This window comes from Balaenoptera ricei, chromosome 1, assembly GCF_028023285.1.
Source record: "Balaenoptera ricei isolate mBalRic1 chromosome 1, mBalRic1.hap2, whole genome shotgun sequence".
NCBI classification, from domain to species: Eukaryota; Metazoa; Chordata; class Mammalia; order Artiodactyla; family Balaenopteridae; genus Balaenoptera; species Balaenoptera ricei.
In genome coordinates, this window is record NC_082639.1 from 12,839,600 (window position 1) to 12,865,491 (window position 25,892).

Sequence of the window (25,892 nt, forward strand, 5' to 3'; positions counted from 1 at the left end):
TGAGTAAACACGTTGCCAGCCACACAACTGGGTGAAGAGCCAGGCCGCCTCCCCCCACCGAGGCTCCTTTCTTTTAGAGATCTTGATTGCTTTTGATAACTGACCATTTGGGCCACCTGCCTTTTTTCCTCTTTCCTCGCTTTAAATTCCCACTCTTATGCTTTAACTTCACCAAAAAAGAGTGAGCCCTCGAAATCCTAGGCCCTCACCCTCAACTCCCATAAAAGCAGAACCCCAGTTCCGTGGGTTCTCTCTCTCTCTCCCCATGACCTCACTGTGTGGCCCGAGGTGTGCCAGGTCCTGTAAGTAAAAACCAAACGAAAAGTAATAAACGTTTCCCCCCAAGTTTCCTGATAGTTATTGCTGAAGGGCATTTTGCAATCATAATAAAAACCACAAGCGTTGGTCCAGCCTCAACACTGGTTGTTGATGGGCTGTGACAAGCACACAACAGCCCCCCGCAGGTCAGGGTAACATGTGCCACCACTTGAAGGTGAAGGGCTTCCTGCGCACGTTGGTGCCGCAGTGCACCTCCCCCAGAAATTTGTGGTAGGCGGAGATGTCATCCACGAAGGTGCAGCAGAGGCCCAGGGGCTCCAGCAGGGAGCGCACATGTGTCTCCAGGCAGCACACCTCCTCAACCTGGGGCCCGAATGGCTTGGGGATGCCCAGGTCCTTGTTGAGCACAATCATGTTCACCTGCAACAGGGAGGCGGGGGCCACAGCTCCGTTTAGTGAGCACCTACTACGCCCCACCCTGTTCTAAGCTCACTGAACCCTCCCAACAACCCTATGAAGTAGGGATTGTGATTATCCCCATTTTACAGATGAGGAACTGAGGCTCGGGGGGGGCTAAGCAACTCATACGTGGAAGAGCTGAGTGGAAAACCAGGCAATCCACCCCGTATTATGTGTATGTCCATGCATGTGCATGCGGCTATATATGTACGCATCAGCGTGTGCATTGCACGCATGCGTGTATGTGTGTTTTCATGTATGTGTACGTGTGTATATATGTATCTATGTGTGTGTGTATGTGTGTTCTAACCTCCTTCTGTCACATAGAAGACTCTCCTCTATGATAACAAGAATCCCTCCTGTTTATAAAGGGCTTTTTAATTTACAAAACACTCTCCAATCTGTTAAAGGATCCCCCAGGACCCCAGGGGGCAGCTAGAATAAGGATATCACCCCAGAAGGGAATGAAACCCAGAGAGGGTGAGTGCCTGGGGTGGGTGGGAGGCCACACAGCAACTCAGCCAGGACCAGGCCTCCTGATCGGACAGCCTCAGCTGAGGGGTCCCTCTGGATCTGGCTGCCCCTGACTAGCCTGGATGAGGTTTGGGGTCCAGAGCGCCTCACCATGTTTGGGAAGAAGGCTCTGGCCTGGCGGCTCTCGTCCATCTTGAAGAGGGCAGGCAGGTCGATGATGTCCTGCTCCGTCAGCCCCAGCTCCTTCTTGAGGATGTCGCGGTTCCAGTCCAAGCAGCGCTGGGCAACGGGGAAGAAGGGAGGGCAGGCGAGTGAGGGGACACCCCTGCCATCTTTGTCAACCTCACCCCTGCCTGCAGGGGACCCAGCACTTCAGGGAGAGTGTCAACCTCACCCCGGCACTCCAGCACGCGCCGACCTCTCTGGCGCCCCTCCCACCAGTAATGGTAGTAATAAAGAGAACGATATACACTACCAAATGTAAAATAGATAACTAGTGGGAAGCAGCCGCATAGCACAGGGAGATCAGCTCGGTGCTTTGTGACCACCTAGAGGGGTGGGATGGGGAGGGTGGGAGGGAGGGAGATGCATGAGGGAAGAGAAATGGGAACATATTGTATATGTATAACTGATTCACTTTGTTATAAAGCAGAAGCTAACACACCATTGTAAGGCAATTATACTTCAATAAAGATGTTTAAAAATAAATAAAAAAAAAAAAAAAAAAAGAGAACGAGAGAGAAGATTACAGAAATAATACTAGAAAATCACAGAAATAACACTAGTGAGGGCTCATTTACTGAGCACCACCTACTACAAGCCAGACCCTCTGCTAAGTGCTTGCTGTGAAGTATCTCATTGAATCCTTAGGCTGTCCCGTGTGGTGAGAATAACAGTGACAATGATTTTGATTAATAATAATTAAAACTAATATGTACAAGAACCCTAAGTGTACTGTTCTAAGTGCTTTACATACATTACTTATTTAAGCCTCAACCTCATGAGGTAGACACTATTATTAGCCCCTTATTAGAGACTCTACCCAAAATGTAGAGTCCTTAGTGAGTTGCCCAAGGTCCAACTGCCAAAACGAGGGGACATGATTTGACCTGAGATCTACCCGATGACAAAAAAGGTCCACGGAGGGGAGTTACAATAAAGTCAACTTTCAAATAGCCAGTGAGGCATTATGTGAACTTTGGGAAACTCTGCAGTTGCTTCCACAGCATCCACTCCACTCCTCCCCCTGAAATGTAGCAGCCAGTTATTGGGTTGGGTTGACTACACCCTGCCCTCCTGGTGACAGCTAATTAGTGGACCCTTGCCCCTGCCTCTTTGCTCCAGTGATTGGTTCAAGGATGGGCAATAAACCAGGATTAAGGGACTCAGTATATGGAATTCCCCTGGCTACAATAATTGGTTCAGGTTGGCACAATCAGAGTGAAATGCAAAGCTTTTGTTTAATTGTTGGGGGCACAGACCTCCCTCTTTGTGGATGGTGTGCTCGATGGATGTGAGACCTTGGACTGTTGCAGCTATACTCCTGTCATGAGGGCACCTGTAGAGCCCAAGAAGTGCAGAGAAATGGAGCTGGAGCCCTGATCAACCTGTGCCTGAAATCCATACCACTGCTGGACTTTCTACTCATATGAGTCAATTAAGCCATTTAAAAAAATCAGTTTGAGTTTTTAAATTTAAACTTGATACTCTAAATGTGCCCATGCAGGGCTTCCTCGGTGGCACAGTGGTTGAGAATCCGCCTGCCAATTCAGGGGACATGGGTTCGAGCCCTGATCCGGGAAGATCCCCCATGCCACGGAGCAACTAAGCCCGTGCGCCACAACTACTGAGCCTGAGTGCCACAACTACTGAAGCCCGTGCACCTAGAGCCCGTGCTCCACAACAAGAGAAGCCACTGCATTGAGAAGCCCATGCACCACGACGAAGAGTAGCCCCTGCTCGCCGCAGCTAGAGAAAGCCCGCGTGCAGCAACAAAGACCCAAAGCAGCTAAATAAATAAATAAATAAATAAATAAATAAATAAATAAATATGCCCATGCAAATAAAGAGAGATCTAATTCAACTAAATATGACCCTTTTTGGACATATATACACTACCAAATGTAAAATAGATAGCTAGTGGGAAGCAGCCGCATAGCACAGGGAGATCAGCTCGGTGCTTTGTGACCACCTAGAGGGGTGGGCTGGGGAAGGTGGGAGGGAGGGAGATGCAAGAGGGAAGAGAAATGGGAACATATTGTATATGTATAACTGATTCACTTTGTTATAAAGCAGAAGCTAACACACCATTGTAAGGCAATTATACTTCAATAAAGATGTTAAAAAAAAATATGACCCTTTTGACTGGTATCTACTTCTGGATACAATCTTTGAGATTTAGGGACTCAAAAGGTGGGATTCATCCATAGATAGAAAACTTCAGGGATCTCTGATCCCCTAAAACAAATAAAAATTCATGGTATGTGTTTACATATGAAATTTTCTGGAGAGCAGGTCTGTAGTTTTCATCATATATTAATGAGTGTGGGTCTCCCCCAAATGCTGTGGGCTCTAGCCTTACAGAGCCCTTGGTTCTTTGGTACTGCCTGATAAACCTTCCTTCCCAGGTCTCCTGTCTGCTTCTAGCCTCCACTGACCCGCACATCCCAGCTTTGTCACCCCATTCAGCCTCCAGTTTAGAGGCGTAAACCAGGAGGGCTGGACCGAATGCTTGTTGAGGCCCTTCCCTCTGTCATGTGTCCTGAACCCTTGGCCATTTCCTATGGAAGCCCCGAGGATGTGACAGGCGCCATTGGTCATAGCCGCGTCCCTCCCACGGGCCCCTGCCCCGCCCTCACCTGGAAGTACTGGCTCTCCTGCACGAGGCTCTCATTGGACAGAATCTTGTTGATGGTGATTCGCTTGCTGCTCATCCCGCCCAAGCCTGCGGGGGTCAGAGGACAGGAGACAGTCTAGCTTTAGGTGTCCAGCCTGGGCGCTCCCCTTTGCCAAGGCCCCCAGCTTCTGGGCTAACTCTTAGGATGAGGGAGAGGGGCTGGGACAGGCTGGGGCACAGGAGGGCAACCCCTGGGGTAACTCCTTTCCCCAGGGTTGGCCATGTCACCTGGGCCAGGGAAGGGGTGGCAGCTGTCTTGTTCTCTCTCTGGCCAGAGGGTAGGGTGGCACAAGAAGCCTGCTTCTAAGGATGAGCAGCAGACCAGAGGAAGTGTGGCAGAAGCAGGATGCCAAGGGGTGTCACCCTTCCTGTTTTCCATACCTGCCTCATGCTTGGCCCTTGTCCTGGTCTATGCCTGCATCTGCCTCCTATTCCATCATGATGGCCCACGTGGCTTCTGGCTTGATTAGTGATACCTAATGCTCATGGAGCGCCTGCTATGTGGCAGGTAGTCTTCTAGATATTTACATGGATTAACTCAATAATCCTCCCCACATTTCTATAAGGCAGCTTCCAGCATTAAAGATGAAGAAATGAAGGCACAGAGAAGTTACATGACTCGTCCAAGGTCTTACAGCTAGTGGCAGAGCCCGTAAGCAGACCAGGCAGTCTGATTCCAGAGCCTAAGCTATTAACTCTTTTTTTCCCTGCCTGATGCTGGTCCACTGTGTTTCCTAGTCTTGTAGCTTGTTAGTGGCAAAGAGATCGGTGCTGTTGCACCCTGTACCTGAGCTGTCTCCACACCACCCCTTGGACCTATTTGTACAAAGATAATAGTTCCTATATCCTTATGGGTAGCTTTGAGGGGTTAATATAGAAAGAAGCCTCCAGAAAGTCAAGACTCATGCCTGCCAATCTAAAAAAAATTTCCTATCAGTAGGAATTAAAAAATGACAGTGGTCTTAAGTTGGTCTTGTCCATCCCAGACACCAGTCACTATCAGGAATACTGCCTTTAGACATGGAGGGTGGTAATGTATGTAAGTATCCACCAGCCTTAGGGATGCAGACTTCTGGGAGCAGGTGGATTAGAGATGCCAACCTGAAAAGTGTCAAAAGGGAATGTAGGAAGAACACATAAGAAATTGTCATGGCCTCTCTAACCTGGCTCACTGTCTGCACCTGATCAGCTTTGTCTCTTTCCATGATTAATTTAAGAGCAAAGCTCATCCCAGTCTGTCTATCCCAGTTATGTGGATGTCTAAATTAAGCAGATGATTTCTCACTCCGGGACTGACGGTGATGATGTCTGACTGTACGTCACGTCTGTCGACTCCCACTTTTCTTCCTTCCCCTCAAGTGCATTATGTATATTCTTCTCTATCTCCCTTCCGAAAACACAAGATCCTTGAACACAGATTGCGTGTCAATTTTGAACCATTTAACTCTCCTTGGGGTCTGGTGCCATTTGAAGTATACACTAGGTCCCGAAGAAGCGCTATGCACTGTTGATGATCATAAGGGGCAGCGGGCAGCTCGATGGTCCCGTGGGCCACAGCGAGGGTCACAGAGGCCAGGGCTGCTTCCCACCACGGTGACCTCACAGCCCTGGAGCGGGCCGGATGTCCAGGAAGTGGAGCTGGGTGTTCAAGGACAAGGCACTCATCTGCCCTGTCCTCCCAAGGGTCCCTCTGGGGGCTCAGCTCCCTGCTCCCTGCCAAGGCCCTGCGGGCACTCACCTTTGAACATGATGGCCTCCCCATGGCCCTCCTTCTGTTTCTCTCGGAAGAGCTTGTAGCAGGCCGAGGTGCTGGCCATGAGCATCCGGAAATTCTGTGAGAGACCATCCAGAGGGCCAGTGTCAGCAGAGAGGAGGTGGCCAAGAAACGTGAAGAAGCCCCCACTCTCAGGACCCGGGGTCCCACCTGCATATTGTCTCAAGCCACTCCCTGCCGAGCAAAGGCCACCTGGCAGGGTTTTCTCTATTTCAGAGGAATATTTCTCACCCTTCCTGCTATAGAAATTCCTCCACCTCAGCAACGCCATCGAGTCAAAGCTCAGAGTCAAAGGTGACCTTGGACAGAGAGGAAGAGCTTTTCCAAGTGGCCAAGAGGCCAGGCCATTTGCACCAAATTTCCAGGGTTTGAAGTTGCAGCCGTTTCTTTTCACTTCTTGGGAAATGAAAGAACCTCTTTCCAGAGCCCCAAGCCCATACACCATTGCTCTCTAGAGCATTATGGCCAGTACAGTAGCCACTAGCCCTGTGGGATTATTGGACACTTGACTTGTGGCTGGTCTGAGTTGAGATGTGCTAAGAGTAAAATACACACCAGATTCTGAACACTTAGTATAAAAAAAGAATGTAAAATCTCTCATGAATAATTTTTATAATGACTACATGTTGAGGTGCTAATATTTTGGATTTATTGGGTTAAACATTTACCTGCCACAGCAACAACGTACAGACCAGCTTCAGCCTACTTCCTTCTTCCTCTCTGCGGTCTGCTTCCTCTAGATACCCCTCTCTGTTGACAAGAGCTGGTAGTACAGGGGTTCTGCACTATCCTATTCACTCCAGCCTCAGGGGCCAGCTCACCTTTGTGCCTGGGATGGGGACGAATGTCATGAACTCATCTACATGGCCCACGGTCAGCCAGTCCGAGTAGAGCTCCACGGGTGCCTGCACCTGCTGGGCCTGCAGGAAGTCCCTCACCACCTTGGTCATCCTCCGACCACCAGACCTAGGGTGGGGTTGGGGAGGAGACAGTTCTTCAGAAGGTTGCCCACTGTGCCTGTCTCACCAGAGGGTCTGCAGGAGGAGTTCAGCGTTTAGAATCTAGCCTGGACCCAGAATAGCATTGGCGGAAAAGTCATGGGAAGGAGCCTGAGTTGCAGAGACCCTGGCACAGGCAGAAAGGTGTTTGAGCCCAAGGGGAAAAAGGAGGAGTTAGCTGTAGCCATGGTCTGTGTGAAGAGCATAGAGCCCAGCCTTTGGCCGCTGAGGGTGTCAGTAGGTGTAAGAAGCTTCTGTGCTCAGGGATCCCTCATGGACTGCTGGAGGGGGCTAGGACACAGGCATGATTCCAAAATCTTCCCTAGCCTATGTACCTCTTCGCTGTTAACTTCTCAACTTCAATCATTTCAAGTGACACCTCTTCCAGGAAGCCCTTCCTGACTTCCCCACTACCTGAGGTCTTCAATCTCCCCATTACCCTTATAATATAACCCAAAAACCTCACAGTGGCCAACAAATGCCTCTCTGATCTGGCCCCTGCCTGTCCCTCCTACCTCATCTTCCTCCCTTCCTCCTTGTTCTGTTTGCTCTAGCCACATGCTAAACTTGTTACCAAGGTTTTGTCCTTTCTATTCCTTCTATCTGGAATGCTCCCTCCCTTTGATCTTCCCATGGCTGCTTCCTTCTCATCATCTGAGCCTCAATTCCAAAGTCACTTCCTCAAAACCACAAAAGCCAAAGTGCCCCTGCCCCATCACTCTTTATCATGTACCCTATTTTATCTTCTTCATTGCACCTATTAGCACACAGAAGTATCTTATTTATTTGGTTGCTTACATGTTTATTGTCTATACTGCCTCCACCCCTAATGGAAAACTTCCCGAGAGCTGGGACTTTGTTTTGCTCACTGCTGTCTCCCCGCAGCCCAGAACAATACCTGGCCCAAGGGGAAAGACTCTCAATAGATATTTGTCTCGAAGAAGACCCCCGTGAACTCCCCTAAGGGGGTTAGGGACCCCTCCTTGGGTTTCCCTGGCTCTGTATCATTCTATCACTGTACACACCCTCTGTTTCATGTCTGTGATCTCCGCCATCTCCTGGAAGGTGGGGGCTGGGCTTCATGTTTGGAACCCCATGTCTGACATAGGGCTTGGTGCTTGGCTGGTGCCTGGGAAATACCTGTTGAATGGATGAGTGACTGTTGAGTGGAGGGAGAAGGAGGGCAGGGTGAGCAAATGGTCACTGTCTGTGTCAGTGGCCTCCCACAGAAGGTAGAGAATCCCATGTGGTTATAGGGACTTGGTGCCCAAATCCTGGCTGGTCCCATATGTGCAGGTTCCTGGCAGCCCTTTTGTGAAGTGAGGACCCACAGTACTCACTCTCTCCCTAGCAACTGCTCTAAGGAAGAATCTGTCTTCTCATCGACTGGTGGGTGACCTGGGGAGGGAGTGAAGGTGTTGTTGATAGGACAGGGAGCCAGGGACTCAGGCTTTGGGGCAGAGCCATGTCTTCTCATGTGTCTTTTGTGAATGGGCACCCCCGAGGATTTGTTGGTGTGCTCCCACTGATCCTCTTTCGGTACTCCTTCTCTGAACTCCTTCATCCCTTCCCCACTTTCTTTATAATCTCGTTATATTCCCTCCCATTTTGGGAAGAGGGTTATTTATTTAGTTTTGTATTAGATCCTAATTCATACTAAGATGCAAAGGCTAATTTGGTTTTCTTTCCAAGAGTGTCTGTATCTTGTCAGAGAGTCATGGGAGAGGTTAATTCTCCCAGCCAATCACTCCATGTATGAGCAACCCAGTCTGCTCCTAAAGGGAAACAATAACTGTCCCCCCCCCTCCCCACCGCCACTGCCCGCAGGCCCACCCTGGCTTCTCTTACAGAGGAAAGCTGCTCCCGATGAGGATCCGGCCCAGGGGGTATGTCTTGCCATTCACGGTCACTGGTGGACTGACCTCTAGGTTCCCAAAGGAATCAAGGCTGGTGACAGGCTCAAAGAGGGGCTCCCGGGTCACATAGCCAAAATCTGGGCCCTGGGCAAGAGACACCCGTCATTAGTCTCTTGCAGCCAGGAGCACTTAGCCCCAACCCAGCCACCCTCTGATGACCACTTTTCACTACCTCTGGTCTGGCCTTGTGGGCACTTAGCTTCTAGGGGGTGTCACCCATGCTCTTCTGATTCCCACTGATGAACAGGACCCTGGCATGTGGAGGCTGAGTTTGTGAGCATGTCAGTATGAGCGTGAGAATGAATGTGAATATATGAGTGTCTGTGTGTGTGTGTACATCTGGGTCTCTGGGTGTGCCTCTATTTCTTAAACACGGAGACATATTGGTGATTTCTGGATTGGTCCTCATTTTGTGCTATTGACATCCCCACTCATCTCTTAATGTGAGCAAGAAATGGACCTTTGCTGTTGTCAGCTATTGAGATATGGGGGCTGTTTGTTACTGCAGTCTTACCAAGTGAAAGCTGACCAATACATGCAGGAATAGCAGATATGTAACATATATACCATCCCAACCCATTCCCAACTAACCATATTTATTCACGGAGTCCAGATATAGCCTCAGAATCCTTCTTAGCTCAGAGTTCCAACAGACTACAGTTACATGATATAACCCCAGTGATGCCCCCTGAATTTTAAGTTTCCTTTCATGATTTTTTGGTAAAAAAGTAGGGATCTTGCTTGGGAGCTTGCACTGGGGCTGGAACTAAGCTTGTCTGACAAAAATCCTTGCTAATAAAAACCAAAGAGTGAGAAGATGTGGCTTATCCTGGCCCAGCTTAGAGGCTCAAGGGACAGCTGTGCCCAGTAGGGTGAATGGCTGCAGCTTAGTGCTTTCTCGCCTGCGAGCCCCAGATGGCAAGGTGAGACTCGCCAGAGGCTGGGGCAGCTGGGGCTTTACAGCCTCACATGGGCAGGCAGGCATGCAGCACAAAGCTGGGCTTGGCCCAGGCCTCCAGGAACAACGCAGTCCGGGGGCCTTGGTACCAGGCCAGCCTGGAACATTGAAGGCAGGTGGTGACCCGGGAAGAAAGAGTAAGAGTAGGATCTGAGAGGCCTTGGTTCTCCTGCCTGCTGGCTGGTTTGACTACCCCTCATGTTGGAGAAAGTGGACAGTCCTCATCGAGGACAGTGTCCAGGGCTGTGGAATGAGAACCAGAACAGTAGCTAATAATAGTCATTGTATCAGGAGTAGCACGGATGCCTTATATAATGCTTTCAATCTTTGCAATAAGCCTGTGAGATGGATACTGTTTCTATCCCCATTTTACAGATGAGCAAACTGAGGCTTGAGGAGGTTAAGGTGCTTGCCCAAGGTCACATTGCTGCTAAGGGGTGGAACTGGGACTCAAGGCCAGATCTGTCTGGCATTCCAGGGCTTTGTGCTCACACCACTGGCTCTGCCATCTCCCTGTGATGAAGGGACTAGGTTAGTGACTGTTCTCAAGAAGCAGGTGCGGACCCGGCAAAGGGTTCCCTCTGAGCAGCCCTGATGTCTCACAGGAGGCTGCCCTGTGTGTGACCTTGGCAAAGCCACCTGATCTACCCAGTCTCTGTTTCGTGTTCTGTTCAAGCCTCCCCCTGCCTGTTCAGGGCGGAAGGTGAGGACAGAGACGACTGATTTTGGTTCTGTCCTCATTCACTTGGTTGTTGATGGCATAAAAGGAGAGTGGTAATGACCTCTAGAATCGGGAGTGGGGGTCAGATTGCTTTTTAAAAAACTCATGAACTGAAAAAAGTCACAGCTTTAATGAGCTTTGAAGTTGGAACCATGCTTTTTGACAACTGCTTAACTATAATATTCCTCTTTGAAACTTACTTTGCTGTAAGTTGGAGGTGGGGCAGTGGCAGGAGTTTACCATGAGAGAACTCTCCATGTTTTGGAAAAGCATCAGTTATCAGAGCAGGAAAGGATGTTAGAGATTACTATCCCAACTGACCCATTTTGCAGATGAGAAGATAGAGGCAACAGACTAATTTGCAGTAAACTGATTTGCCAGGGGTGCCCAAGGCCTCCCGACCACTCTGTCCTGTAAGAGTCCCCAGGATTGTGCCCTCCCCCATCCCCCAGGTGGTCCTCAGCATCTCACCAGGAGCTGCTTCACTGGGAAATCCTTCAGGCTTCCGTCTCTGGGGGAGTCCAGAACCACAGGGAAGTCTTTGTGGGGGGCCTCGATGTAGCCAAACTCGATTTCATCCTGTGGGGACACGGGGAAGAGCCATCAGACGAGCCTAGGGGGCCACCAGTGAATACTAGCCAGCCTCCCCAATTCTCCTCTCAAGCACATGATGGCAGTGGTTTCTTATATATCCCTCCTTAGTCTCTGCACATCCCCAGCATGTTTGTACTCATACTGACCCCATTTTAAAAAACATAACTGGTAACATCTGTATACATTTTCCTGCAAGTAACACCTTAACTGGAAGTGCATTGTTTATTTATAGATTGGCTTCTTTTTAGCTGATGTATAGTACTACACAGAAAGGCTGTCCAATCATATGGTCACCCCGTTGCCCCGTGGATGGACATTTAGGCTGTTTTGCAGTCTTCTGCTACCCTAAGAAGCTGCAGTGAATTACCTTGTACATTTCTGTCCCTGTGCACACGTGCATGTGTGATCTGAGGACAGAACTCGCATACGTGGAGCAGCTGGGCGCCAGGGCATTGACATTAAGCTGCCTCTTCTTGCCTGAGCCCTGGACCATGTCCTTCCCAGCTTGGGGTTCCTTACCTGGATCCAGCGATCTCCCCGGTTCATGTACTGGAAGCAGACCTTCAGTTCACAGTTGGTTTTCTCAACCAGGTTCTTCACCTCTTTCAGAAACAGGTAGTTGTCCTTCATGCTGAGAAGTGTAGGAAGAGGGGGAGGCCAAGAGGGAGGGTGAGGAGGGATGAGGGCCAGCCCACTGAGGTGGCAACAGCAGTTGGCATCTCTGGGCTGCGCTGGGCAGATGAGGCCACATCTGTGTTCAAAGGCACCTTTGCAAAGGCCACTGGAGTCAAGGGCCAAGCAAACTCATCCCTTCATGCAGTGTTTACCAAAGTCATGAACAAACAAAACGAGGGGGGGAATTCTCACCCTCACCTGCCCCAAAGCCTTACATCTCTGACTCCCCAGATTTCCAAGGAAGAGCTATGCCTAGCACGGAGGCAGGGGATGGGTCCAGGACAGCAGGGCTGTGTGGCCAGGTGGTGTGGCCAGTATCACCTGCGGGCACTTCTTTCCCCTGCTTCTCATTTCGCTGTAGCTGTCTAGCACACAATAGATGCTCAGTTAAAGAACTGCTGAATGAATAAGATGAGTTGAATATCCATTGTAGAGAAAGATTCCTGACTACATGGTATGGGCCAAGAAGATATGGGAAAGAAATGCTGGCTATTATTATTATTATTTTATAAATTTATTTATTTTATTTCTGGCTGTGTTGTGTCTTGTTTGCTGCAAGCAGGATTTCTCTAGTTGCAGAGAGCGGGCTTCTCACTGCGGTGGTTTCTTTTGTTGCAGAGCACAGGCCCTAGGCATGCGGGCTTCAGTAGTTGTGGCGCACAGTCTTCAGAGCACAGGCTCAGTAGTTGTAGCGCATGGGCTTAGTTGCTCTGCGGCATGTGGGATCTTCCCGGACCGGGGCTCGAACCTGTGTCCCCTGCATTGGCAGGCAGATTCTTAACCACTGCGCCACCAGGGAAGCCCTATTATTTTTAGAGCACAAAAACTCTGTGCCAGGACCTTGGATGAATACTTCACCTGCTTCATCTCACTTAATCATCACAATGACTCTGTGATGTGAGCGTCTCAGAGAAACAGAGGCTCAGAGAGGCCAAGTGAGTTGCTCAAGGTCACACAGCTGGTAAGTAACAGAACATGATCTGAACTCAGGTCTGTCTGCCCCTGAAGCCCCAGCTTTAGCCACTCTCTGCGCTGTGCCTACTGCTTACCAGCACACAAACACCGACAAGGGAGGCAGGATGTTGGGGGTCATGATCCACGGAGCAATCCGGAATGTCACAGTGTCCGTGAAGATGGGTGTCAGGGGGATCTCCTGGGCGTGGGAGAGAAGAGGAGGGGATCAAAAAGTCTTGTCAGGGTGCTTTTCACTCCTGCCTAACAAAGTGGGTGAAACCGATAACAGTAGTACCTTTGGGAGCACTTACGGTGTGCCAGGTCCTATTTTTACATGTGAGATTTCATTTCTGCCTTACAATAACCCCAGAGGGTAGATAGTATTATAATCCTTGTTTTACAGATGGGGAAACCAAGCCACATAGCTGCTCAAGGTCACATGGTTAGTAAGTGGTAGAGCCTGTATATAAGCCCAGGCAGTCTGGCTGCCGAGCCCATACTCTCAACCACTGTCTGATCTCGCTGCATCAAAGTTCTCTTCCTGAAATCGGCTCACACGATGGCTGAGCCAGCCCCGGCCTTCCTCTATTTTTGCTCTGGGCACCTTGCCCTTTTCTATGTGTGAGTGTTATAAAGTTATTGGGGAAAATTTTGATATGTCCACATTGTTCTTTAAGGAAAGGTTCGGGCAGCTTGCCTGCAACTTGAAGGAAGATGAGATATGATTCCTTTGCATGGCTGGCTTTGGAAAGCCACAGGAAACCGGCCCCTGCCCTTGGTGGGGAGGATGGAGGTGGCCTTTCCTGCATGGGTCTGCCTTTTTAAAAAAATTATTTATTTATTTAATTTATTTATTTTTGGCCACTCTTCACGGCATGCAGGATCTCAGTTCCCTGACCAGGGATCGAACCTGTGCCCCCTGCAGTGGAAGCGCAGAGTCTTAACCACTGGACCACCAGGGAAGTCCCCCGGGGTCTGCCTTTTAGTGTCCGCTGGAGGGGGCCAATCTGAGAGACCCTGATGGCCAGGTTGCTCCAGGCACTGGGGGAGCAGGAGAAGCCCTCTCCCCACCCGCTCCTGTTAGCTCTGCTTTTCCTGCCTTTCCCTTTTCCCAGCGACTTGAGGCTGCTTTGTGAATGAGATCTCACAAGCTTGTATGCTCACAGCCACCCTGGGAAGCAGCAGTATTTGTCATTCCTGTTTTCCAGATGGGGCAACTAAGGCACAGGGAGTAAATTCACTTGCCCAATGTCTCATGGGCTCAAACCTGGGCCGTCTGACTCCAGAGCCCCTTCTCATAAATCTAAGTGAGACCTAGCTTCACCTTCGGCAGACCCCACGGCCTCCTGCCTCAAAGCGGTCCGGGGATGGAACTGGGGAGCAAACCTTGTGTCTGAGAGGGCAGCCAGGTCCCTTGCTATATCTGAACAAAGCGGGGTGGGCCTGAGGGGCAGGGGTCTGGGGCTGCAGTTTTTGATGAGAGGTCCTTGTGGGCAGGACACATCCTAGGCTGGGGGGTTGGGGGGCTTCTCCTCGGGAGGGGAAGGTGCTCTCCTTGTCCAGTTTCCCAAAACCAAGTGCAAAGGTGGGTGAGATGTCTGGCCACAGGGAGGGGACATGGCCTGCGACTGGGATTTGGGGTTCGGCCTGTGGTCAGAGTTGGTAGAACCCACAGCTAGGGTGTGGGACCAGGCAGGGAGGGAAGAACAGGGCACACGTTTGTGGCCTACTTTGCTTCTTGCGCTAACCATTGGCACTCTGTGCCTCAGAACTAGGCCCGCCCTCTGCAGGGAGGAGGACAGACGAGGGACAGGCATGAGGTAAGAAAAAATCACCTGGAGGGAATCCGGGAGAGTAGGTACAGTAAGGAGGATCCCCACAGCATAGCTCAGAGGACGCTGGCAGACACATGTGGATGGTGGGGCACCCAGGTCTCCAAGCCTGGACCCCCTCCCCTTGGAGCTTTGAGGGGAGTAGAGCATCCTGGGGACCCCCCTGGGAGTGGCCCTCTAGAAGGAGCCCCACATGGCCCACAGCGCAGCCCCTCCTGGTAGAGGCCCGGAGCCCTCACCTCGGCCATATACTCCAGCAGGCTGACGTGGATGGAGACCAGGCCCGAGAAGCCCTCGTCGGGAAAACGTAGGCCTTCCACGAAGAACAGCAGCTCGGCAGAGCCACCCGTGTACTTGACCACGTGGTAGAGCTTCTGGCGGCCCAGGATGTGGATATAACGCTGGCCGAAAAACGGGTCTGGAGGGAGAAGGACCAAGGTCAGGCCCCACCCACAACCGTCCGTGGGGCGGGGTCACTGATGGGGGAGGCGATGGCAGAGTAACCTGTCCTCTAGACACAGAGAGAAAAGCACAAGCAGAAAATGCCACCAGAAGGGCTATGGCCTGGTCATCTTCCCAGCACTGTAGGGCCCTAGCCATGTGGCGCTCAAGCAGACACCCTTCCTGGCTTCTGGCTTCCTTGCCTATAAAGTGAGCTAACTCTCCCAGGAAGGCGACATGAGATGATAGCAGCTGAGGACCGGGCAGCCAGTGGTGTCAAGGAAGGGAATTATTGTTCCCATTTTACAGAGGAGGAAACAGTCCCAGAAATAAGAAATGGCTTGTCCGGAGTCACATAGCCAGTAAGTGGCTGAGCCGGGACTCAAATCCCTGTCTAGTTGTGAACCCCGACCTCTCCTCTCCTTTATATAAATAAAACACCAAAGTGCCCATTTGTGCCCCAAATTCTCCTCCATATAATGCGAGCCACATTGGCGTGTGGGTCTCTGGCTGCACGTTTTTGTGGCTGGTTTCTCCCGCGCTCCTGCCCCACTGAAACCACCCAGCTCTTCACAGCGCTGTTCCCTCTGCTTGGAAGAGTCATCTGCCTCCTTTCAGGCCTTGATTTGTGTCACTTCTGGGAATCGTAGCCAGATCCCCCAGAGACCAAGCCAGGGGCTCTGTCTGGAGTTTCCGCAGCCCCCGTCCTTCCCCATCACAGCCTTTAAATGGACATGATCTCAGTGTTATTTGTTGGCTCTGAGAGACTGTCACCTGCATGTGGGTTGAGACAGGCCCAGTCCAGGGCAGGTTGTATTTAATAAATATCTACTGAATGAACCAATGGCTCCCACATCACTCCCCATGGGAGAATTTTCAGGCCAATTTGGAGCACATGTATTGAATTACTACTCTGTGACCACATGGGCAAGGACCTCTGGGGGACACAGAGACGGGCAAGATGCAGCCCCTCTGTCTAGGAGCAGTGCTCAGCTTATGATAAGATGGCGCAGATGTGGGAAGCGTCATAGTAGAGCTACAGGGTGAGAGAGCCCGTGGGGTTACTGGGGTGAGGAGGGCAGGGGAAGGGAGGCGGGGTGGGAGGCGTCTGAGCAGAGAAAGGCAGCCTTTGAGATGCCCCTGGGGGCGGCAGAGGTGGGGTGCAGTGAGGAGAGGAGATACTTGCATTGCCCAAGGCATGGAGGTAGGACCCTATGCAGTTCCAGAAGGAGTTTCTTTATGCCCTGCAGAGCTGGAAGGGCAGAATCAGGCTCAGCTTAGTACTGTTGTCAACAACAATGGGTATGATTATTGACCAGTCACCTGAAGGCTAGAGCATGTAACTAGAACAGTCCTGGCATGAATAGGGTGCTTGATTAAAACTTGCAAAATGAATGGAGGAACCAGCAAAGCCCAGGCTCAGGATGGTTCCTCATGTAGGACAATGTGCTCAACTAGACCCTCGTTATACATCTCATTAAGGGTGGGTTACCTTAGTGGTTATGACTTCCAGAGTCAGAGAGATGCGGGTTCATGTACCTCTTTGGCTTACAAGCTGCAAAACCTCAGGGAATTCACTTAACCTCCCTGAGCCTCAGTTTACTCATCTGTTAAATGGGGGATAATAACACTTATGCCACAGGGTCCTTGCAAGATGAAATGGCAGCATCAGGAATTGAGGTAAGCTCAGTAACCAAGGGTAACCATGGGTAACACGGCTGGGACTTGCTGGTATTACTACTATGAGAGCCCATGAAAGTGTCAGCACACCCCTTACTGCAAAATTCATGACCTTTTCATTGAACGGCTTAGGAACAGAAGGCAAAGAAAAACACCTCAGCTCACCTTCCCTTAGGTGGGCCCAAGAAATGAGGCATATAGACTCAGACACTGGGTGTCCCAAGGAACAGCTCAAGACAGAAGGTGAAGTCCTTCTCACTCAGAAAAGACAACATGTGCCTTGTGTCCCAATCACTAAGTAGATCCAGATGGCTCTGCATAATTTAAAAAATTCTCCCCCAGGCACCCAGGCCCTCCCATGTCCACCTGTCCCAGGCTGCACTTGAACTGGTGCTAGGAAAGAGATCCTCAGGCCTAGAAGCTGACTTGTCTTTGCAGAAAACTCCAAAACTTTCCCAGGGCTCTGGGCAGCTAGGTGGTGTGTGTGTGTGTGTGTGTGTGCGCTCCACCTGGGCCTGGGAGGGTGGGGGTCTGGCAGGGGAGCTGGGCCAGATGGAAGGATGCGTTCTTGCCCATCTGCATGCAGTTTTTTTCCCTCTATGGCCTGCAATTTACATGTGCCTCTCTTTCTGGTGTCTTGGGCCAGCTCTAGGCAGATTGATGACTTGGTGGGAACAATCCAGCCACTGTCCCGAGGAGCCTCCTTCCCCCATCCCCTGTCCCAGCTGGGTGCAGTCCTGCCTGAGTGTGACCAGCTCTCCCTGCAGGAACCAACAATGACCCTCTATTGAGCAGCCCACGTGCCTCGGGCTGGGCCCTGCCAGCCACCCTGACTTCTCCTTAGCCCCAGGCATCGGCCCCGCAGGCTGGCACGTGGCATAAACCTTCTGGTCACTTTGGAGCCATTCCACCTCCCAAGGAGACTCTTTGATAGGTGACCATCTGTCCTGGTTTGCCTGGGATTGAGGGGTTTCCCGGAATGAGGGATTTTTAGTGCTAAAACAGGAAAATCCTGGGCAAACTAGGACAAGCTGGTCACTGCACCCTTGTGGGAAGAGGTCAAGTCCCAACTTTGGGATCCTGAGGCAGAATCTGAGGCTGGAGCACAGACACCTGGGTCTTCCTAACAGCACTGGAGACACCTGTCCTCTGCAATCATTATACAGTAAGTCCCCTACATACGAACCTTCAAGTTGCGAAATTTCAAAGATGCGAATGTGCGTTCCATCAATATCAGGCGTAAGTGAAACTGCAGCTTGCCCTCGGATTGTGTTAGTCGGGTACCTAGGTTAACTTTGTTGGACTTATGAACAAATTGGACCTACGAACGCTCTCTTGGAACGGAACTCGTCCGTACGTAGGGGACTTACTGTAATTAATAATCATAATAATAACCCCCCAAAAGCAACTAGTGCCATCTATAGAGAGTGTTCCACGGGCCAGCTACTGAGTGCTGACACGTGTTCCTTATCTAATCTCTATCACCAGCAGGAACTGTCAGGCCTCTTCTTAGCCCCACATCACATCACAAAAGAGGAACCCAAGGCGTGGGCTGGTAAGTAGACTTGCCCAGATCCAGGATTTGAACCTCCTGGGCTCTAGAGCTCCCTCTCAGGGTCCCTCAGCCTCGAGCCCAGCCCCCTGTCCTTGGGGGTCACAGGTGACACATGACATTCATGTAACACAACATATTCTTATCCACAGGTGTACATGGATTTTGACAAAATGCCTGCATGGAAGAAAAGGAAGAAGAGGAAACTGTACCACAGATGAATTATTTTTCATCCTGTTCTTTAGTGTGGCACTGAGTATTCACCCAGGATTCCAATTTTGTGGGAAACTGACTATTCTGGGATCATCGCTGCATCAGTAACACCGCCCCTCCCCCCACATTGCAAGATGGCAGCCCAGATAAGACAGACTGGGGAACAGCATCTTAAAGCACTCACAGCAGTGGTTCCTCCTTTTCTTGCCTGCTCAGTACCCATCTCGATGGCAGTGAGGGAGAGGGACGCAATTAAGGGCCAGATCTCAATCCACTGCCATCAACAAAAAGATGCTCTAGATAACGTCCAGGTGTCATTCGTAGCAACAGGTTGAGTGTCACAATACGACACAATGTGGTCGAGAAGCCGAGATCCTGCTTGTACCCTTCCTGTCCGGCCGGCAGCCCCATCCCCCGTGGCAACCCTGGCCTGGACAGGGTAAACATCAACATCTCCGGCCCACTTAGGCGGCGGAGCCGGCCTGACTCTGGGGACATTCCAACCTGCGTGAGGTCACTGCCCAAGCTCAGGGTGGAAGAGGAGGAGGACTGGCTTCAGGTGGCAGCTGGGTCCACTGCTGTCCTGGCTAAATCCCTCCCTGAGGTGAGGGTCCAGGGCCACTGGGACCAAGTCCTCATGGTGACTGCTCTTAGCCTGGGCACTAAGGAGGGCCCCAGAGCTAGGCTGGAGACCCTGGGCCCCCCAGAGAGCTGGGCATGTGGGGGAAGCCTCACCCTGCACCATAGCAAACGATTTTGCGGAGAAAGCTTTTTAATACATAAATCAGACCTTGACAGTCGCTTGCTTAAAACCTTCTAACGGCTTTCCAGTGCACTTGGAATAAAATGCAAGCCCTCTCCGCATGCCCTGGCCCCTGCCCAGTTCGCTGACCTTGACTCCAACACATGCCCCTCTTCCGGTCTTCTGTCTATTCCTCCAATACTGGTTGCTTCCTGCGGGCTTTGTACGCGCTGTTCCCTCTGCTTACAACACTCTCCCCTCAGCTCGTGAACGGCTGGTTCTTCCTCATTGCTGCTTTGGTTCTCAACTCAAATGTCGCCTGCTCGGAGAGGACTTGCCGGACCATCTAAGCCAGCGGTGCCTCGCCTCTGCCCCTGCCGTTCTCTACTACTTGGTCTGTGTCATTTCCTCCAATTGTGCTCTCCGTTATGTCTCCCTCATTAGACCGTCTCCTTCCCGAGGGCAGGGTGTGATGGCAGAGTTCACCCAGGGATCCCGGCGCTGAGACCAGCACCTGGCACTGAGGGGGCTCAACAACGATTCACAGAAGGAACGAGACAGAGCAGGCAGCTGCGAGGATTAACTCCATGGCGGAAGCACGTTCCTGACTCATTGGGGACCCAGGAGGCCCTGTCCTTGGCAAGAGGAGCAAGGGGTCCTCTCCTTGGGGGTGCCCACAGCATCATCACGGGCTCTTTAAAAGTCAGGGGCAGTTCTCATGTTCAGAAAGTCTGAGATGAGCAGAAAACACCTGGTGGGGGTGGGAGGGAGTGGGTACCTGCCTCAGGTATCATGAAGGTGACGTGATTCTGGGAAAGATGGACCTCAAAAGCCCTTCCTCCCCTGGTTCACGTGGAACTCCTCTGGGTTCCACATAAATCTGTCACTGCCAACTCCTTTGAGGGAGGAGAGATCTATCCCACGGGTCCTCCTGACTTCACAGGACAACGGTGGTCCTGGTTACCATTACCAAGAACCCAGTGCTGGCCCTCTCCAGTCACCTGCACCTGTGACTATTAAGGGGAGGGGTCTGGGGAGCCTTAGAGGGAGGAGCTGGGCCCCCGAGGGGTATCTCAGAGCGCACTGACTGGATGGGAACTGCAGGAGGGCCAGGCTGGGGACACTCACTCTCCACGTAGAACACGCCCACTTTGTCCGAGTCCGACATGGAAATGTAGAGAACGATCTCGTATCCGGCGGGGAGGTGGTCGGGGCCTTTGGTCCGCAGGATCATCTGGGACATGTCCTTGAGGTCTGAGGGGTGGATGCATGAGGAGGTTAGAATTAAGAGAATTGCACTGGGGCGGGGTGGGGGTGTGGGGGAACTGGATGAAGGTGGTCAAAAGGTACACACTTCCAGCTGTAAGATAAATAAGTTACCAGGGATGTAACGTACAACATGATTAATGTAATTAACACGGCTGTATGTTACATTTGAAAGTTGTTGACAGTAAATCCTAACAGTTCTCATCACAATTTTGTTTTTCTATTTCTTTGATTTTGTACCTATAGGAGATGATGGATGTTTACTAAACTTATTGTAATACTCACTTCATGATGTATGGAAATCAAATCATTATGCTGTATACCTTAAACTTAGACAGTGTTGTATGTCAATTATATCTTAATTAAAAAAACAAAGGAGAATTGTGGCTGGAATGTTGGCCTGTTACTTTCATAATCAGGACAAAGCAAACCCCAAACCTGTGTGTTATGAAAAAGCATAAGAAGTAGTTGTCGTCTCCAACACTACAGATGACTTCCTATAACCTTTTGGGAACTCCCTTCTGCTCCTTTTTCTACATATGTACAACTTCTTAAAAAACGTGGTTCCAGGGACTTCCCTGGTGGCACAGTGGTTAAGAATCCGCCTGCCAATGCAGGGGACACGGGTTAGAGCCCTGGTCCGGGAAGATACCACATACTGCAGAGCAACTAAGCCCGTGTGCCACAACTACTGAGTCTGTGCTCTAGAGCCTGTGAGCCACAACTACTGAGCCCGCATGCCACAACTACTGAAGCCCACACTTCTAGAGCCCATGCTCCACAACAAGAGAAGCCACTGCAATGAGAAGCCCGCACACCTCAACAAAGAGTAGCCCCTGCTCACCACAACTAGAAAAAGCCCGTGCAGAGCAACAAAGACCCAATGCAGCCAAAAATAAATAAATAAAAGAATTTATAAAACAAAACAAAACAAACAAAAAAACTTTAAAAGAAAAAAAACATGGTTCCAATTGAACTATATCGATAGTTTTATCGTCTGCTTTTAGCAGGAGTGGATACTTGAGTCCACCATCCTCAGGAGACCCAAGGTCACACCTGCCTCACCCTTGGCCCAGCCCAAGACTTATCATAAGTGCTTTCATTGTTCCTCCCTGCTCCCCACCCCAAGCTCAAGTGTGGATCCTGTGGTACCTTCCTTGCTGTAGACCTTCTCATCGCTGCAGTCCTCTTTGGGCAACCAGGGTGTGTCTCGGTCACAGTTCACCAGCAGGATGGCTCCCTGCCCCTCAGGGCCCCAGGTCCAGGATGCCTGCATTGGCGAGGAGAGAGGTCAGTGCTGTCTTCTCTACTTCTGACAGATATTCTCAACCCCAGCGCAGACCCCATAGGACACTGGAGAGACAGCCCCAGGGTGAGACTCTTGCAGCCACTACCCAGGAATGTAAATTGGTGCAGCCATTATGCAAAACAGTATGGAGGCTCCTCAAAAAACTAAAAATAGAGTTGCCATATGATCCAGCAATCCCACTCCTGGGCATATACCCAGATAAAACTATAATTCGAAAAGATACATGTACCTCTATGTTCACAGCAGCACAATAGCCAAGACATGAAAACAACCTAAATGTCCATTGACAGATGAATAGATAAGGAAGATGTGGTATAAATAAATAAATAAATAAATAAATAAATAAACAAACATAATACATACATACATACACACACACACACACACACACACACACACACACAAAATGGAATATTACTCAGCCATTAAAAAGAATGAAATAATGCCATTTGCAGCAACATGGATGGACCTAGAGATTATCAAACTCAGAGAAGTAAGTCAGAAAGAGAAAGACAAATACAATATATCACTTATATGTGGAATCTAAAATATGACACAAATGAACCTATCTATGAACCAGAAACAGACTCACAGACACAGAGAACAGCCTTGTGGTTGCCAACGGGGAGGTAGGGTGGGGGAGGGAAGGACTGGGAGTTTGGGGTTAGCAGATGAGAACTATTATATATAGGATGGGTAACAATGAGGTCTTACTGTATAGCACAGGGAACTATATTCAATATCCTGTGATAAACCATAATGGAAAAAGACTATACATATGTAATATACGTCAAACTGAGTCACTTTGCTATACAGCAGAAATTAAACACAACTTTGTAAATCAACTATACTTCAATAAAATAAAATTAAAAAAAAAAGCATCTACCCATTGGGGCAACTGCGACCAGGCAAATGTGAGTCCTACATCTGATGCTTGGAGAAGGTCAGTGTAAGCACCAAAGGCAAGTTCAGGAGGGGGCAGAGAGAGACACAGAGACAGAAGGCTGACTTGAGCATTTCCAAGCCTCACGTCTGGTGTGCCATCGCCTGGAGTAGGGAGAAGGCAGGGAAGTGGAGGATGGCCAGAGAAATGAACAGGCAGACATTCTATGAAAGGTGCTAAAGTAGCCAAAAAGAAGGCATCACGCACCCTGATTTCAGACTATACTACAAAGCTACAGTAATCAAAACAGTATGGTGCTGGCACAAAAACAGACACGTAGATTAATGGAACAGAACAGAGAGCCCAGAAATGAAGCCACAGTTATATGGGCAATTAATATACAACAGTGGAGGCAAGAATATACAATGGGGAAATGACAGCTTCTCCAATAAATGGTGCTGGAAAACTGGACAGCTATATGCAAAAGAATCAAACTGGACTAATTTCTTATACCATACACAAAAATAAATTTAAAATGGATTAAAGACTTAAATGTAAGATCTGAAACCATAAAAATTCTAGAAGAAAACATAAGCAGTATGCTCTTTGATATCAATCTTAGTAGTATGTTTTTGGATCTGTCTCCTCAGGCGAGTGCAACAGAAGCAAAAATAAACAAATGGGACTACCTCAAAATATATAAATAGCTTTTGCACAGCAAAGGAAACTCTCAACAAAATGAAAAGGCTGCCTACTGAATGGGAGAAGATGTTTGCAACAGATATATCTGATAAGGGGTTAATATCCAAAATATACAAAGGACTCATACAACTCAACATCAGAGAAACAAACAACCAGATTTTAAAAATGGGCAGAAAAGCTGAATAGACATTTTCCCGAAAGAAGACATACAGATGGCCAACAGGCACGTGAAAAGATGCTCAACATCACTAATCATCAGGGAAATACAAATCAAAACCACAATGAAATACCTCATCCCTGTCAGAACGACTATTACAAAAAAAGACAACAAATAGCAAGTGTTGGCGAGGATGTGGAGAAAGGGGAACCCTTGTGCACTGTTGGTGGGAATGTAAATTGGTGCAGCCACTATGGAAAACAGTACGGAGATTCCTCTAAAAATAAAAATAGAACTACTATGTGATCCAGCAATTCCACTCTTGGGTATTTATCCAAAGAAAATAAAAACACTAATTAGAAAAGATACATGCACCCCTGTGTTATTGCAGCATTATTTACAATAGCCAAGATATTGAAGCAACATAAGTGCCCATCAATAATGAATGGATAGAGAAGATGTGGTATATATATATATACAATGAAATAGTACTCAGCCATAAAAAAGAATGAAATCTTGCCATTTGCGACAACATGGATGAACCTACAGGGTACGATGTTAAGTGAAATAAGTCAGACAGAGAGAGACAAATACTGCTGTATGGTGCATACAAAAGTTATTTATTTATTTTTGGCCTAGACTTGGCAGTGAAAGCATGGACTCCTAATCATTGGACTGCCAGGGAATTCCCTGAAAGTTATGTTAAGAGAGTAAATCTTGGTTCTCATCACTAGGAAAAACTATTTTTTAAAATTTAAACTATATGAGATGATGGATTTCCACTGAACTTAGTGTGGTAATCATTTCAGGATGTATGTAAGTCAAATCACTACGCTGTACTCCTTAAACGTACACAGTGATATATGTCAATTATATCACAATAAAACTGGAAGGAGAAAAAAGTACCCAGAGGGGCTTAGGGGGAGTCTTCTGGATGAATGGACACCCAGCCATTTTCAAACATGCTCTGAGTGTTCCAAATGAGACCTGTAATATGATCCATTTTCAACATTGCAGCCAGAGTGATATTAGAACAAACTCCAACCAGATCATGTTGCTTTCCTGCTTTAAGCCCTGTCAGGAGCTCCCTGTTGACTTAGGGTAAAGCTCCAATCTCTCACTGTGGCCCGCAAGGCCCTGTGAGACCTGCCAACCTCTGCATCTGTTCCCTTTCATCTTCCACCTCCCTCACTCTGCTTCCCCCATGCTGGCTGTCTCTCGGCCTCCCCCCGAAGACTCCAAGCTCAGGCTTTCGCATGCTGGTCCCTCTGTTACAAACCAGGGTTCCTGGCCTCCTTAATCGATAGAAATTGATCAGAGGCCAGACAAGAAATTCAGGCAAGGCTTTATTGGGGCCTCTGCTGCAGCTGGGGGGAGCGAGAACAAACAGCAGGGTCCCTTGCTTGCTCGCTTGCCCAGGGGCGGGCAAGTTGGTTCCTAATACGGGGTGAGGGTGGGGTGTGTGCAGGGGTCGAGCCAGAGGGGTGGTTTGGGTGTTTTGCCCACTCCTTTGGTGGTGTTGAGTGCAGGGGGCATGCCCATTACGCTACTTTTGTTCGCGACCCCCTGCTTTTGCTCCCGGCTCTTCAGAAGTGGCAGTTGGGCTCTTTGGTCTCTTTGTATCTTTTTGTCCAGAATTTGCACGCAGTTATTTTTAGTCCCTTATAGTTTCTCTGTATTTTGTTGCTCAAGGAGATGTTTGTCCAGGTGCAAGCATTGCAGCACTGCAGAAAAGGGTCCCAGGTCCCAGCCTGTCTCACCTCTGCCTGGAATGCTGTCCTGTCTCCCTTCACCTGGCCAACTCCACCCCTCCTTCCAGTGACAGCATAACCATTCCTTCTTTCTGGAAGCCTTTCTGATATTCCAGACCAAAGCAGTTTCCCTGGGTTTACACTCATGGCACCGTACATGTTCTTTCTGGGGCAGACTTAGGACAATTGTGATGAAACAGCCACCCACGTCACTCTCTTTTTAACGTGGGTCCCCCCCTACTGGACTTCAGGCTCCCTGAGGGCAGGAGCTGCATTTCTCTCATTCTTTCTGCATCCCCAAGCCCTGACCCAGTCCTGAAATAGGAGATGCTGAACAAATATTTATGGGATAAATCAAAACAACGATGAGGTATCACCTCACTTCAGTCAGAATGGCCATCATTAAAAAGTCTACAAATAATAAATGCTGGAGAGGGTGTGGAGAAAAGGGAACCCTCCTACACTGTTGGTGGGAATGTAAACTGGTACAGCCACTATGGAGAACAGTATGGAGGTTCCTCAAAAAACTAAAAATAGAGTTGCCATATGATCCAGCAATCCCTCTCCTGGGCATATATTGGGCAAAACCATAATTCAGAAAGATACATGCACCCCTATGTTCATAGCAGCACTAGTCACAATAGCCAAGACATGGAAATGACCTAA

General features: G+C 49.4%; 1 protein-coding gene across 1 annotated transcript in view; it reads right to left on the reverse strand.

Moving 5' to 3' along the window:
* Positions 1–463: 463 nt before the first annotated feature.
* PADI2 (peptidyl arginine deiminase 2) overlaps positions 464–25,892 on the reverse strand; it is a 47,835-nt gene continuing 22,406 nt past the window's right edge. Inside the window, exons 5-16 of the mRNA XM_059895189.1 lie at positions 21,577–21,694; positions 20,287–20,412; positions 14,770–14,948; positions 12,794–12,897; positions 11,589–11,700; positions 10,947–11,054; positions 8,729–8,880; positions 6,704–6,848; positions 5,847–5,940; positions 4,071–4,156; positions 1,363–1,491; positions 464–699 (exon numbers count right to left, since the gene is read on the reverse strand). Coding sequence (XP_059751172.1) covers positions 466–699; positions 1,363–1,491; positions 4,071–4,156; positions 5,847–5,940; positions 6,704–6,848; positions 8,729–8,880; positions 10,947–11,054; positions 11,589–11,700; positions 12,794–12,897; positions 14,770–14,948; positions 20,287–20,412; positions 21,577–21,694 — 1,587 coding nt within the window. The 3' untranslated portion in view covers positions 464–465. The remainder of the gene's footprint in view (positions 700–1,362; positions 1,492–4,070; positions 4,157–5,846; positions 5,941–6,703; positions 6,849–8,728; positions 8,881–10,946; positions 11,055–11,588; positions 11,701–12,793; positions 12,898–14,769; positions 14,949–20,286; positions 20,413–21,576; positions 21,695–25,892) is intronic.